We start from the raw sequence: 14,616 nt of genomic DNA on the forward strand, positions 1-14,616 counted from the left end.
GCCACTCCTGGTCCTATCAGCTTTAATGGCATGCTTGCCTCGGGGCAAGGGACGGCCGCCTGCTGGAGGTCGGCCCCTCTCTGATCTGCCTGGTCGACCTTCCGCCGTCTTCCTTGGGGTCACTGTCTGATAGGGCTCGCCTCTGGCGGGCCGTACGGACAGGCCGTCGTGGGGAACAGGGCTCCGCTTGCTAGCAGCGATGTCAAGGTAGATACGGCACAGTGCTCTGTCGTGCGGAGATCTCCGTCTGTACGGAGCACTGTAGCCACGCCCGCCTCGAGCGTGGGAGGCAACGTGCTTCACTGTAGCCATACTTCGTCTTGTACTCTTGATGGGAGCTCGGCCGCCCCGTAGTCGTGAAGTAGCCGCCTGCCTGTAGCCGCCCTCTCTGGAGGGCGGCCGCCAGGAGCCGGTCACTCGGAGCATCGTGGTCTTGGGTCACCCGCCCTCTGGCAGCCGGCCGCCGAGCCAGCCGGCCTCAGAGGGCGGAGTTTCGGCTTGGGGCCCAGCTAGGCGGAGCTGGCCCAAAGTCTTGATAAATCTTGGCCTCGGGTGAGCCTACCCGTGGCCCATTACTCCGACACAAGAGACTCTTTGTTATTTGGTTGCGGGGTTGCTTGAGAGAGACCATCTTCATACAACGCCTCCCACGGATTGATAAACCTTAGGTCATCCACTTGAAGGCCCAACAACGTTTACAAGAAGAAGGTTGCGTAGTAGACATCAATCAACCGATCAAGTACCGAAGGTACGACACCTTCGAGTTCTGCACACGTTCAGCTCAATGACGTCCCTCGAACTCTTGATCCAGTAGAGGTACGAAGGAGTCGATGAGTTCCGTCAGCATGATGGCGTGATGACGATGATGGTGATGTGATCTGCGCAGGGCTTCGCCTAAGCACTACGACAATATGACCGAAGGAGTAAACGATGGAGGAGGCACCACACACGGCTAAGAAACAACTGTTGTGCTTTGGGGTGCCCCCCTGCCCCCCTATATAAAGGAGGAAGGGAAGGAGGCCGGCCCTAGGGGGCGCACCAAGTGGGGGGAGTCCAACTAGGACTCCCAGTCCTAGTCGGCCCCCACTTTCCTTTCCAACGGAGGGGAAAAGAGGGAAGTGGAGGGAGAGAGAGGGAGAAGGAAAGGGGGGCCGTGCCCCCTCCTCCTTGTCCAATTCGGGCTCCCATGGGGGGGCACCTCCTGTGGCCTGCCTCCTCCTCTCCCCTATAGCCCAATAGGGCCCATTACTTCCCCAGGGGGTTCCGGTAACCCCTCGGTACTCTGATATTTGTCCGAAACACTCCAGAACCATTCCGATGTCCGAATATAACCTTCCAATATATCAATCTTTACCTCTCGACCATTTCGAGACTCCTCGTCATGTCCGTGATCTCATCCGGGACTCCGAACAACCTTCGGTCACCAAAACACATAACTCATATAATACATATCGTTATCGGACGTTAAGCGTGCGGACCCTACGGGTTCGAGAACTATGTAGACAAGACCAAGACACCTCTCCGGTCAATAACCAATAGCGGAATCTGGATGCTCATATTGGTTCCCACATATTCTACGAAGATCTTTATCGGTCGAACCGCAATGTCAACATACGTTATTCCCTTTGTCATCGGTATGTTACTTGTCTGAGATTCGATCATCGGTATCTTCATACCTAATTCAATCTCGTTACCGACAAGTCTCTTTACTCGTTCCATAATGCATCATCCCACAACTAAATCATTAGTCACATTGCTTGCAAGGCTTCATATGATGTGCATTACCGAGAGGGCCCAGAGATACCTCTCCGATACTCGAAGTGACAAATACTAATCTCAATCTATGCCAACCCAACAAACACCTTCGGAGATACCTGTAGAGCATCTTTATAATTACCCAATTACGTTGTGATGTTTGATAGCACACAAGGTATTTCTTCGGTGTCAGGGAGTTGCATAATCTCATAGTCGGAGGAATATGTATTTGACATGAAGAAAGCAGTAGCAATGAAACTTAACGATCGTTTATGCTATGCTAACAGATGTGTCTTGTCCGTCACATCATTCTCCTAATGATGTGACCCCGTTTATCAAATGACAACACATGTCCATGGCTAGGAAACTTAACCATCTTTGATCAACGAGCTAGTCAAGTAGAGGCATACTAGGGACACAGTGTTTTGTCTATGTATCCACACATGTATCAAGTTTTCGATTAATACAATTCTAGCATGAATAATAAGCATTTATCATGATATAAGGAAATATAAAATAACAACTTTATTATTGCCTCTAGGGCATATTTCCTTCACTTAGTAGGCAGCTGCCAATGTTCTAGGGCTCGATCCCGGGGCACACTCCGACTTGGATGTTTCAAGGTGAAAATGTTGTGCCTCGGCATGGAGGAGCGGCAATGTTTGCATAGTTCACCGAATTTCATCATTAAATGCATAATTGGGAAACTCACATTCAACTGCAAAATGATTTGGTTGAGTATAAGTGGGCTCACGTTGGCAACCAATAGATGTATCCACTATCTTTTTCTAAATACATTTGAGACAATTTAATTTTTTTGGCTTGTAAACTATGATATATTTATTTGGTTGTGAAACTATAAAATGTTTGTATTTTGTTTGAATTATGCAAACTAGGGTCAAATTTTCATATGCTTGAAAAAAAACATGGCAGGCCGCGCGTTGGGTGCACGACCGACCCAAACGCAAAAAGGGGCGGACGACGAGCGGGCAGCCAGCCCAAATAAACAAAAAGCGAACAAAACGCGAGTTCGTTTGGGTGGCGCGTTGAGTTGCTCTAATAAATTCAAAGAATGAATTGTCCGCGAAACTATTTCACCCAACTAATCATTTGGTGTAGCGTTTGAAGCATGGGTGCTATACTAGTTGGAATGGACTACTTTCAGTTCTTTTTTAATGGATGGAAACAAATTTGAGAAGTTAAATTTAAGAGTTTGGCGCAATAGGCAGAGGAGTGACCACATAGGGCGCTGGACCCGGCTGCATCGAGCGTGTGCATGCGCGTCGGGCACGCGAGCCATGGAGCGCGGGACGTGACGAGTGTGCGAGTGGGGGTGTGTCGCGAGCGCGACATGGCCCATGAGTGCGCGCGCGTATAAGCCCCCCTCCCTTCCGTGTATTGTACTAAGCGGATCGAGTTCGTGCTCGAGGAGAAAAACAAAAAAGCCATCGGTGCGGCGAGGTGTTTGTGCGTCACCAAATTGTTAGTGTCCATTCTCCCGCTGTGTCTTGTTGTCTCCGGTGATTGCCGGTGCGCCGTGAGTCCAACAACAATTGCTTCAGGCCATTTCAGACCTCCCACGCACCGGTCGTCCATTTCCCGGCCGGTCGGTTCGCCCAGCCCAGCCGACGGCGACCAACCACCCCCGTTCCGTTCCGTTCCGTTCCGAACGCGCCGAAAACGTAACGGAACCCGCTCCGTTCCGTCACCCCCGGCGTCGTGCTCCCCCGTTCCGCAGCGGGTGGGGCCCGCCGGCCCGCCGACTCCGTCCAAAAAGAGAGAGAGGGCGCAGCGACCCCAGCGGAATTCGAGATTTCTCCCCCCACCCCCAACCCCGGCCGGATCCCCGCCCCCTCCGATCCCGGCGATGGACGTCAACATGCGGGAGCTGGCGGCGCGGCTGACGGCGGCGGCGTCGGCGGGGGCGCGCGCGGCCGCCGCCGCCGCGCGCCCCACCAGCCCGTCGCGCCCCCGCACCCGGCCGCGTGGCCTCGACGAGGAGACCTGCGCCGCGACGCCCGCCCCCTCCGCCGCGGCCGCGCCGCCCGCCGACGTGCCCATGGACGCCGACGTCTGGGCGGCGCTCCCGGACGACCTGCTCCTCGAGGTGCTGGCCCGGGTGCCGCCCTTCCTCCTCCCGCGCCTCCGCGCCGTCTCCCGCCGCTGGGCCGCCGCGGTGCCGCGCGGCCCGGCCTTCCTCGCCGCGCACGCCGCCGCGCCCTCCCATGGGCCCTGCGTGCTCGCCTTCGCGCGGGGCTCCGCGGCCCCCGCCCACTGCGCCGCGCTCAGCCTGCCCCTCCGCGCGCGCTACCGGCTGCCCCTCGCCTTCCTCCCCGCCTGGGACCTCTGGCTCGTCGGCTCCTCGGGCGGCCTCGTCTGCTTCTCCGGCTTCGACGCCTCCTCCGTCTTCCGCACCCTCGTCTGCAACCCGCTCACGCAGGCCTGGCGGCTGCTCCCGGAGATGCATCACAACCAGCAGCGCCAGCTCGTGCTCGCCGTCGACCGGAAGCTCCGCTCCTTCAAGGTCATCGCCACCAGCGATGTCTACGGGGAGACGCTCCCCACCGAGGTCTATGACTCCAAGGTCGACAGATGGTCCGTGCACCAGATGATGCCCGCCGAGAACCTCTGCTCCTCCAAGATGGCCTTCTGCGACTCCCGGCTGTACCTGGAGACGCTCTCGCCGCTCGGGCTGATGATGTATAGAGTCGATGCGGGCAAATGGGAGCATATACCAGCGAAATTCCCCCGGTCGCTGCTCGATGGGTATCTCGTCGCCGGAGCTCGCAAAAGGCTCTTCTTAGTGGGGAGGATCGGGCTTTACAGCACGCTGCAGAGTATGAGGATCTGGGAGCTGGATCATGGCAGAACTGTCTGGGTGGAAATCAGCAGGATGCCGCCCAAGTACTTCAGGGCTCTGTTAAGGTTGTCTGCTGAGAGATTTGAGTGCTTTGGGCAGGACAACCTCATCTGTTTCACGTCGTGGAATCAGGGCAGAGGTCTCCTTTACGACGTGGACAAGAAGGCTTGGTCGTGGATTGCTGGATGCGCAAGCCAATTGTGCAATACCCAGTTCTGCTTTTATGAGCCAAGATTCGACACATCGATCTATTGATGGTTGAGCTGCATTGCGAAGATTTCAGCTCAGATGCTTTTAGGTTTGGAGTTCGGCATCCAGATGCCTGTTTGATGTTCTGTTGGATCATTCCTGTTAGCTGTATCAATTGTCAAGTGCTAGGTGAATAGTGTCTACTTTGAGCCAATAATTTAGAACATTTCTAGTACTTGACTTGAGCCACCAATTTTCTCAAGTCATGCCATCGGAGATCCTTCACTACTCCAGCAATTAGAAGTATCGTTACAAATACAATTGGAGGTCCGCCTGTTCCCGTTACCATTTTTTTAGCAAACAGTGACTTGTAAGTGGTTCCATTTCCATATTTGAAATGAAAAGGATCTCGTGCTGTTTTATTCGGATAGTTTGCATTTTATTTGGATAGTGTTTTTCAGACGCATGTTTGATATTCTATTGGATCATGCCCGTTAGCCGTATCAACTGTCAAGTGCTAGGTGGATCGTGTCTTCTTTGAGCCAATAATTTAAAACATTTCTAGTACTTGACTTGAGACACCAATTTTCTCAAGTCATTCCATTGGAGATCCTTCACTACTCCAGCAGTTAGAAGTATCGCTACAAATACAATTGGAGATCTGCCTGTTACCATTCCCATTTTTTTAGCAAACAGTGACTTGTAAATGGTTCCATTTCCATATCCGAAATGAAAAGGATCTTGTGCTGTTTCATCTGAATAGTGTTTGATTTGTATTTCCTTTTAAGTTAAAACACACGAGCTCAATTGATCTATGATGGCAATTCTCCATATGAGTGAGCATATGATACCCGAATTGTTTCATCTGAATATCAACCATATGGCATGGGTTCTTTTGATATGTCAAAAACAGCCTAATCCTTCTCAGCTTTGACATGCATACCTGTAACAGAACAAGTAACATGTTTTTTGTTTTGTGTGTATGAGTGGATGGTGCTTCCATGAATGAACAGACAGGATGACTTGATTTAAGCTCAATTTGGTGGTTCAGTTGTTTGCCAGTGCATGAAGGCATTATAGACAGTGTCCTTAGTTAGCTGAGCATTTAACCAGATAATCAACCGAACACTACCAAATGTTCACAACTTTTCTGCACCCACAAATCAACCTATGAAAATGAATGTTCCACTAACATGTAAGGATTACAGCTTTGAGGTTCACTAGGATCATCGACTACAAACCCCAAGGCACATTTTCCTATTTGTGTAGCATTAATATTCCACTGACATACGGAGGTTAGCGTCCAGGTTCACTAGGATCATCTACTTCAAAGCCTGAAGCACATTTTCCAATTTGTGTAGTATTAACTGAAATTGCTTCTGCAGTTTGCTGTGCGGAACAGTATAGCACAGACATGATGCACTATTAGTTCTTGAGAAAGGAAAAAGTATACGAGTGCTGAATGCCTGCCCTGGAATCCAAGACACTTTTTTTAGAGAATCCAAGACACTTTACCCGTACTACTACTTAAGCACTATCTTAAGCTGTTACTTGCTGTGAGAGTGACATGGCCAAAGAAATGAAGATAATGTCTTCTAGGAGACAATTGTTTTTTTGGCATGACCTTTGTCAATCTTTTGTGTTATTGCTTGTACTCTGGATATTAAGTGTTCCACTTAGTGAGATGTTGAATTGAGTCCTCCTGAATAGGTAGGATGACTTCATGTAAGTTCAATGTGGTTTCATTGTTTGTCAGTGATTCCATAAAGGCATTATAGACGGTGTCCTTAATTAGCTATGCATTTACCAACTAATCAGCCGAACACTACCGAATGTTCATAACTTTTCTGCACCCGCAAATCACACCCCTGAAAGTGAATGTTCCACTGACATATAAAGGTTACAGCTTTTAGGTTCACTAGGATCATCTACTTCCAAGCCCAAAGCATATTTTTCCAATTTCTGTAGCATTAATATTCCACTGACATATCTTACAGCTTCCAGGTTCACTAGGATCATCTACTCCAAAGCCCAAAGCACACGATCCAATTTGTGTAGATTTAACTAAAACTGCTTCTGCACTTTGCTACGCAAAACAATATAATACAAACAGGATGCATCATCAGTTCTATGAAAATCAAGTATACCTGTACTTACTACTTGAGCAATCTGTTACTTGCTGTGAGAGTGACATGGCCAAAGAAATGGAGATAATATCCTCTAGGAGAAAAAATGTTCTTGCATGACCTTTGTCAGTCTTTTATGTTATTGATCATGTGCTAGACGATGTGTGTTCCACTTAGTGAGGTGTTGAATTGAAGGTTTTCGATAATACTGTACTAAAATACATCCATTTACTTGCTTCCTGCTTTCGGGACACCGAAATGAAGGATATTATGGAACGGAGGGAGTGGTACACAATTGCATATGGAAAGAACAACGTTATGCAAGTGCAGATCTGCTTTTCCACTTCATTTTCTGAAAAATGTAAACTGCCTGCCAGTTTGCTTTAAACTAACTTCTCAGAGTTTGTCAGGGAGCTCCCAAACACTATTTTAAAGCTGGTGACAGTGTGTGGACGAGATTGTTATTAGTCCAATGCTGCATATGTGCTGGAACATATTTTAGAATTGTTTTAGGTTATCATTTTCCTTATTTTAGGAAGCAACACAATCTCCTGATTTTCTCCGCTATTTTATATCTGGAAAGTTTTTGACAGCAGTCAAGTTGTTGATTGACAAACAGAGTTGCTAGTCATACCGTTATGCAAATTGACACTGGTTAACGGTTGGTTGATAATGATATATCTTGAACAGGTCTTCCGTCATGATTGCACGACCGCAGATATTCAATTTGTTGCAAGATCTACTTTGTGTTCCCTCTATTTTGCTTTGATTGCAGCTTCTCAAGAATGAGCAGTATCCATGGTCAACAACCAGGTCATCATTTGCTTATGTTACTGGTTAAAACATTCTTGTTAGCCTGAGCATACGTTGTTAATCAGTAACTGGCTTCATACAGTATGAACAATTATTAATGATATCATGATACTGTATACTGTTGGCAATGGCATCCATGACTATCTGCTGCAGATTATCTCTGCTCTTAATCCTCTATCTATCAATCATACGATTTGAATTTGCCACTGCACCTGACTATTTTTTCTGTCACAATAGAAGAAATCTGATTATTTTTCTTGTCACACCAAAAGAACTCTTGCTATTTTTCTTGTCACAACTGGAGCAATCCAAGGTATATCTCCCTCTAGCAGACATGGATGGCTTCTTCAGAACAAGGAGTACTGTACAGTCCAGTCTTGGCAACTGAAATTAGCTTGGGTGTTGCTGTCAGCCTTATTATTATTTCCAACAGAAGGCATAATGCAACTGTGGCTAAGATAGTCTGTTCCCTGTCTGCGCAATTATGCAAGGTAACTGTGGTGTGAATGGAGGCCATTTCTTACTTACATTCTTCCACTAATCTTTGCGAGTTGACAATTAACTCGTCTACCCCAAATACAGCATTTCAATCTTGTCAGATTTGGATCATCAAGAAATTTGCATACTAGAAGTTCAGAACCATCACAAGGCAAGCTTTTTATCCAAGATGTCCAACACCAGGTAAGCATTTGACATCAGAGGTGCATATTTACACTGCTCACAACACAACACAACACAAAGAATGTTCAGCAGCAGCCAACGAATAGCACTCTTAGTGTCTAGGGCAATATACACAAGCTGGCAAGCATATACCTGGTTTAGGCTATCATTTTCCTTATTTTAGGAAACAGCACACTCTTCTGCTCTTCCCAGCTACTCCCTCCGTTCCGATTTACTCGTCGTGGTTTTAGTTCAAATTTGAACTAAAACCACGATGAGTAAATCGGAACGGAGGGAGTATTTTATAGCAGGGAAGTTTTTGACACGAGCCAATATGTTGATTGACAAATAGAGTTGCTAAGTTATACTGCTATGCATGTTGGCACCATGCTTGAGGGCTGGTTGATAGTGCTATGTCTGTAACAGGTCAGCCATCATGATTGCACGACTGCTGATATTCAATTCGTTGCAAGATCTACTTTATGTTTTCCCTCTTATTTGCTGATTTCAACTTATCAAGAATGAGCAGTATCCATGGTCAACAGCCAGGTGATTGTTTGTTTAATTTATTTGTTGGTGATTGTTTGTTTATTTTACTGGTTATAAAGCATTCTTGCTAGCCTATATGTTGTTAATCAGTAACTGGCTTCAGAACTGGTTATGTCAAATGCTCAAATTAATCTTGGTCCAGATAGTATGAACAACTATTAGTGGTATCATTATATTAGGGGCATCCATAGCTATCTGCTTCAGGTTACCTATCTCTGTTCTTAATCTTCTATCTTATCCATCAAAAGGGAGTACTGCACAGTCCGGCCTTGGCAACTGAAATTAGCTTGGGTGCTGCTGTCAGCCTTATTATTGCCAACCGAAGGCATAATGCACCTGTGATTAAGATAGGCTGCTCCCTGTCTGCAATTATGCAAGGCAACAGCGGTAAGAAAAAGAGCTCATTTCTTATTTCTTTCATTTTTCAACTGATCTTTGCGAGTTGACAAACAACTTGCCAATTCCAAAGACAACACCAGGTAATTTGAACAAGAAGAAATTTGGATATCAGAACCATCACAAGACGAGCTTTCATCCAAGATGTTCAACACCAGGTAAGCATTTTACATCAGAGTTTCATATTTACACTGCTCACAGCACAACACAAAGAATGTTCAGCAACAGCCGATGAATAGCACTCTTGGTGTGTAGCATCTAACACAATATACACAAGCTGCCAAGCATTTATTATGCAAAACTCGGTTTTAATTTTAACATAACTAGTAAACGTGCGTCGCGGTTCTTCCACACCCATCACCAGCCTTTGATCTCGTCTACCTGATGAACATAACTTGAGGCAGTTACACTGCAACATCGGCCGAAGTAGTAGTAGATATGATCTTTGTTGCACTAGCTCCAAAAGCAACACAGGCAACAGTACATTATTTCTTCTCTGCTGCTCTATGGACCTAGTCAAAATTTGCAGGAGGTGCCCAGCCGTTGCTTCATCCGCTGCCCCGCCGCCGCCTTGCATTCCTCCAGCGCTTCCTTCAGCAGCTCCTGGAACTTCTCGACGAAGACGTGCCACTCCTCTGCGCTCATGTCCGACAGCCTGACGAAGCACAGGCTCGATGGGAGCTGCTCGTCTGCGCTCCTGTTTGGGGCATGCATGCTGCTGTTTGAACTAGTTTTTGAACTGGTGGTTCTGTGAAGACTGGGCGTGCTGAACTCAGCAGATGAGAACCGATCGGATGAATGCATGGAAGGCTCCTTTCGATCTTCTTCGTCATCACCGTCCTCGTTCATGCTCTCCACGAGCTTTGTCAGAGGGTTTCTGAAGCTGCCCTTCAAGCCTGAGCAAATGAATCTTGGCGATCGAATCACATCACTGTACCCTCCTAACACATCCATTGAGAACTGGAAATCCATGTCCTCTCCTTGTTCAACACTAGGGGAGAAGGGTTCCCATTCGTCTACTTTCCTCCTGGCTTCCATGCACACAACCTCCAGTTTGCTGGGTTCCTCCTCCATTCCTCTGAATTCCCTGGTCATCATCTCACCTATCTCTGCCAAGCAAAGCCCGAAAGCAGCGGCCTCCTTGAGGAAGATTGTGCATAGAATAAGCACTCGGAGGCAAGCCTCGCGTATCATGGGCAGTTCTCCGCGCAGCATTGCAGCATCCCTCATCGGATCAAGTTTGCTAATGTACTCGAGCTCTTCCTCGGAGAACGGGATTGACGCCTGTGCCCAGTGTATCCACTCGAAATAAGGGTCCTCCAAGTTCTCCGGTAAGCACAGCCCATGATCAATTGGGAACAGTTCTGTTTGGCAACCAAAGCGGCCGGTTCCTCCATCAAGCTTCCTCACCAGGACATTGCCACCATGCCTGTCAGTGTTGAAAATCCTGATGTCTAATATGCCGATCCTGTGAACAGCTGCAACCGGGAAGCTCGAAGTGCCGTGGTCACTGGCATCGAAGTCATGAGCGATGAACTGCTGAAATGAAGCAATCTTACTGGTGACCTGCGGCTTATGGTCATGAGCCGGAGTGCCGCCGTTCATCGGACGATTGATATTGAAAACCGAGTGTGTTATCTTCACCAGAGCCGTTGCAGGAACATTTGCGAAGTTTTCATGATCCAACAGGTACGCCGCGACCTCCCTGAACCCTGTCTCCCCTACCCGGACAGACTTCTTCAGTCCCGGCTGGCCAAGCGCTCTCCCGGTGAACCCCTTCGGGTTGTTCGGGGCAAACGGCTCCTCATCTGTCGGCTTGACAATGGCGACTCTGTCGCCCTCATCATTCCGGAAGTAGTAGGAGCCGCCAAGGCCACTGTCGATGGGGACCGGATCCAGCCCGCCCATTATGCCGGCGGCCACGTCGTCGACGAGGCGCCTCACGCTGCCGCTCGACGACCCGAGTATCTCAACCAGGCCGCCGCAGTCCTTCTGCTCGAAGTCCTCGGAGACGGGGCAGAGGCACGGGGTGGAGCAGCTGCGGTGGATGCTGTTGCGGGTGAGCAGCAGCGGCGAGTCGTGGCGGACGGAGGAGAGGTCGTTCTCCAGGACGCGGTCGCCGAAGGTGAGCGAGGTGCCGCCGGTGGGCACGTTGAGGGCGAGCTGCAGCCGGCGCTTGACGGTGTGCGCGTTGTCGCCGCGGTCCAGGTCCATGCCCAGCACGCACCCGGACTCCGTCTGCACGAACACCCGCCGCCTCCCCGCCGGAGGCGGCGAAGGCGAGGGCGACGGCCGCGGCGCCTGGTGGTGGTGGTGCTGCCTGGCCGCCGCGGCCTCATCCCGGCGCGCCCCGGCGCCGAAGAGGCGCCGGAGGAGCAGCGCGGGCACCTGGCTCTTGAGCGTGCCCTCCAGGTTGGGGGACATGGCGGCCGCGGCCGCTCCCTTTCCTCCTCCGCTTGCCGCGCGCGGACGCCGTCAGGGAGAGCAGGGGAAGGCGCGCTCTCGTTGCTATCATCGGATCACGCCTGCCGGCCAACAACAACCAAAAAAACAGAATTTTACACTCCAATCTATGCACCAAACACCTCACAATCGCGTACACTGAATCTCGCCACGAACTAAGCATCAACCGGACTGAATTAATGAAAAAAGAGAGCAAGAAGCGGACGAACTCAGATGCGGCGAAGGAGAGGGCGGGAACTGATTCTCCGCCGAGGTCTCACCATGGAGGAGGGGGCGGCGCGGTGGAGGACGGTGGGGGGATCGGCCGGCGGCGATGGCGCCGGCCGGGGCGGCGAGGTAGCAGGCTAGCGGCGGAGCAGATCCGCGGTCGTGGTCATGCCGTCCCTCCCTTGCTTGGCCTCTTCTTGCTACTGCGCCCGCATCATCATCACCAACCCGCTGCCCGCCTTGGAGAGGGGTATTCCTCTGGGCTTTTTCTACCTGATCAGAAAAAAGTGATAAGAATTGAATCTTGCCACATAACACCCTGACATACATAATATTCGCACCTGGAACCGCCATACAAAGAGCATGTTACATTTTGCCATTTTGAACCATCCAACTTGGTAATTCCTAGATACATCCATTTGGGGACAAACTTTTCCGGACGAAGGGAGTATTGCATTACTAGTTGCAATTTGGACAAAGTATGCTGTCACTTTCAATCTATTCATCTTCAATCATGGTAGTACAACGATTCAGATCCGTAGACCACCTAGCGACGACTACCAACACTGAAGCGAGCCGAAGGCACGCCGCTGTCATCGCCCTTCCCTCGCTTGAGCCGGGCAAACCTTGTTGTAGACTTGTAGTAGACAGTTGGAAAGTCATCGTGCTAAGGCCCCATAGAACCAACGCACCAGAACAGTAACCGCCGCGGATGAAGAGTGTAGATCCAAATGATCCAACCTGAAGACACATGAACGAAGATGAACGAAGAACAGATCCGAGCAAATCCACCAAAGACAGATCCGCCGGAGACACACCTCCACACGCCCACCGATGATGCTAGACGCATCACCGGAACGAGGGCTGGGCGGGGAGACCTTTATTCCATCTTCAGGGAGCCGTCGCGGTCTCGCCTTCCTGAGCATGACGCAAAACCAAAAGCTTGACAAAAGATCTTAAAACGGAGCCCTCCCCTGCTCTTCCTGAGCATGACGCATCCATATGTAGACAAATATAAGACAAGAATTTTGGGACGGAGGGAGTATATTACATGATCAAACACTACAAACACTAGTTCATACTACATACTACATCAGTACTAGTACTAGAGGTGGTGGGGATCTCATAGCGGCGAGCTCGCAGCTATGGACGACGCCATGGAGGATCTCAATCCTCCTCGCCGGAGCTGCAGAGATCGATGTACTTCTTCATCTGCTCCTCGCGGATGCGCCGTCACTCGTCGTCCTTCTCCTTGGCGGCGAGATTGGCCGCGATCGCCTGCTGGAACTGGAGGTCTTCGAGCTCCTTGTGGAGGAGCTCCCGACGTAAGAAGATCTCGCCGCGGAGGACGAGCCCGCGGGTGTGCCGACGGTCGTATTCGTCCGTCTCTCGGACGTGGAAGCTCGGCGGCGGCGAGAGGCCGCGGTTGGTCCACTTCCTCGCCATGCGCTTCCTCGCACCGTTCGACAGGACGCGCCGCTCGCGCTCGGAGTCGCTGCCGCCGCCGGATCTACTCTCGGAGCCGCGTTCGGAGCTCCACATGCGGCCCCACATGGCGGTTGGAGGCGGAAGGGGCTCGCCCGTGGCGAGAAATATGAGGAAGGGAGTGGGGAATTGTGGAGCTCGGCGGCGGCGGGGGGATGGGGTTTCGAGCCGCAAACGCACCGCGAACTCGTAGATATACTGGTCGGGGCGGGCGGTTTGCGTGCCGCAGTAAATACTTTTACGGGCCGGGCGAGTATACATGCTCTGTCCTGACCAGAAATTTGGGTCGAGTCCGCATACTTGCCGGAATTTTGCGGGTTTGCGGATTTTGCGTGGTCTCTCTGCTAGAGTTGCTCCTATAATTTGCTTTCGTTCAGAGAAGACCGGTAAATACGGACGAACCATGAGGGGCCAACCTGAAAAAAGACGATAACTGTACGGGCGTGATGACCCGCGGCCCCCCTGTACCTCGCGTGCCGCGACGCTGCACCGCGCGGGGCAACCCGTGCCCGCCACGCCTCACCGCGAGCGGACGGCGTGGGAGCGAAGGTAGAGCCGGGTCGCGGTTTCCGCCCGCCCGGCTAGCCAGCCGCGTGGAAAGGTCTGGAAGGGGCCGCGGCTGCCGTCCGATGATGAATCACCAGCCGTCCAAACGCTCGAGCACCCACGTACTGAGCGGCGAACAAATGGCGGCGATGTGGATAAGGCCATTGGCCACAGCCGGATGGCGCGGAGGGTGGGCCCGCAGCCTCGCTGTTTACGAGACGGTCTGGCGTGGGCCGATTCCTATCCGAAAGAGAAAGCTCCTGTTAGTTTCAAAAAAAAGAAAAAAGAGAAAGCTCCTGTTTCTCAAAAAAAGAGAGAGAGAGAGAGAAGAGAGAAAGCTCCTGCAACTTCTTCTGCTTGTTCGACTGGCGTTCGTGCTTTTCAGCTGCGGTTGGGACGAACCTGCCACCTCCTGACGGCCTCCAAGTTGCAAATCTGACGGCTCTATCCCGTGGGCACCGTTCACGGTTTAGGAGAATGAACGAATCTCGTCTCGTCGTCCTGTATTATTTGTCCATGCGATCTTCTTCTCTTCCTTGTCAGAGAAGCTCTCGGGTGCTAGCCGTT

General features: G+C 50.7%; 2 protein-coding genes across 3 annotated transcripts; one reads left to right on the forward strand and one right to left on the reverse strand.

The window, feature by feature from the left end:
- The first annotated feature begins 3,588 nt into the window (after nt 1-3,588).
- LOC123042614 (F-box/kelch-repeat protein At5g15710) lies at nt 3,589-5,234 on the forward strand. Its single transcript, XM_044465038.1, has one exon. The coding sequence runs from the start codon at nt 3,623-3,625 to the stop codon at nt 4,868-4,870; it is 1,248 nt and encodes a 415-aa protein (XP_044320973.1). The 5' UTR covers nt 3,589-3,622; the 3' UTR covers nt 4,871-5,234.
- A 4,223-nt stretch (nt 5,235-9,457) lies between these two features.
- LOC123047280 (phosphatidylinositol 4-kinase gamma 6) lies at nt 9,458-12,263 on the reverse strand. Of its 2 annotated transcripts, none has more exons than XM_044470775.1 (2): nt 12,072-12,263; nt 9,458-11,873 (listed from the first exon to the last, which is right to left on the reverse strand). In XM_044470775.1, the coding sequence occupies exon 2, from the start codon at nt 11,770-11,772 to the stop codon at nt 9,865-9,867; it is 1,908 nt and encodes a 635-aa protein (XP_044326710.1). In that variant the 5' UTR covers nt 11,773-11,873; nt 12,072-12,263; the 3' UTR covers nt 9,458-9,864. The 2 variants fall into 2 exon arrangements, with proteins under 2 accessions (XP_044326710.1, XP_044326711.1); XM_044470776.1 differs by having other exon boundaries at nt 12,021-12,263.
- Between the last annotated feature and the right edge of the window lie 2,353 nt (nt 12,264-14,616).

Source organism: Triticum aestivum, chromosome 2B (assembly GCF_018294505.1).
Source record: "Triticum aestivum cultivar Chinese Spring chromosome 2B, IWGSC CS RefSeq v2.1, whole genome shotgun sequence".
Classification (NCBI taxonomy): domain Eukaryota; kingdom Viridiplantae; phylum Streptophyta; class Magnoliopsida; order Poales; family Poaceae; genus Triticum; species Triticum aestivum.

Coding starts and splice junctions, on each gene's coding strand:
- LOC123042614 (XM_044465038.1), top strand. CDS start 3,623: ATGGACGTCAACATGCGGGAGCTGGCGGCGCGGCTGACGGCGGCGGCG.
- LOC123047280 (XM_044470775.1), bottom strand. CDS start 11,772: ATGTCCCCCAACCTGGAGGGCACGCTCAAGAGCCAGGTGCCCGCGCTG.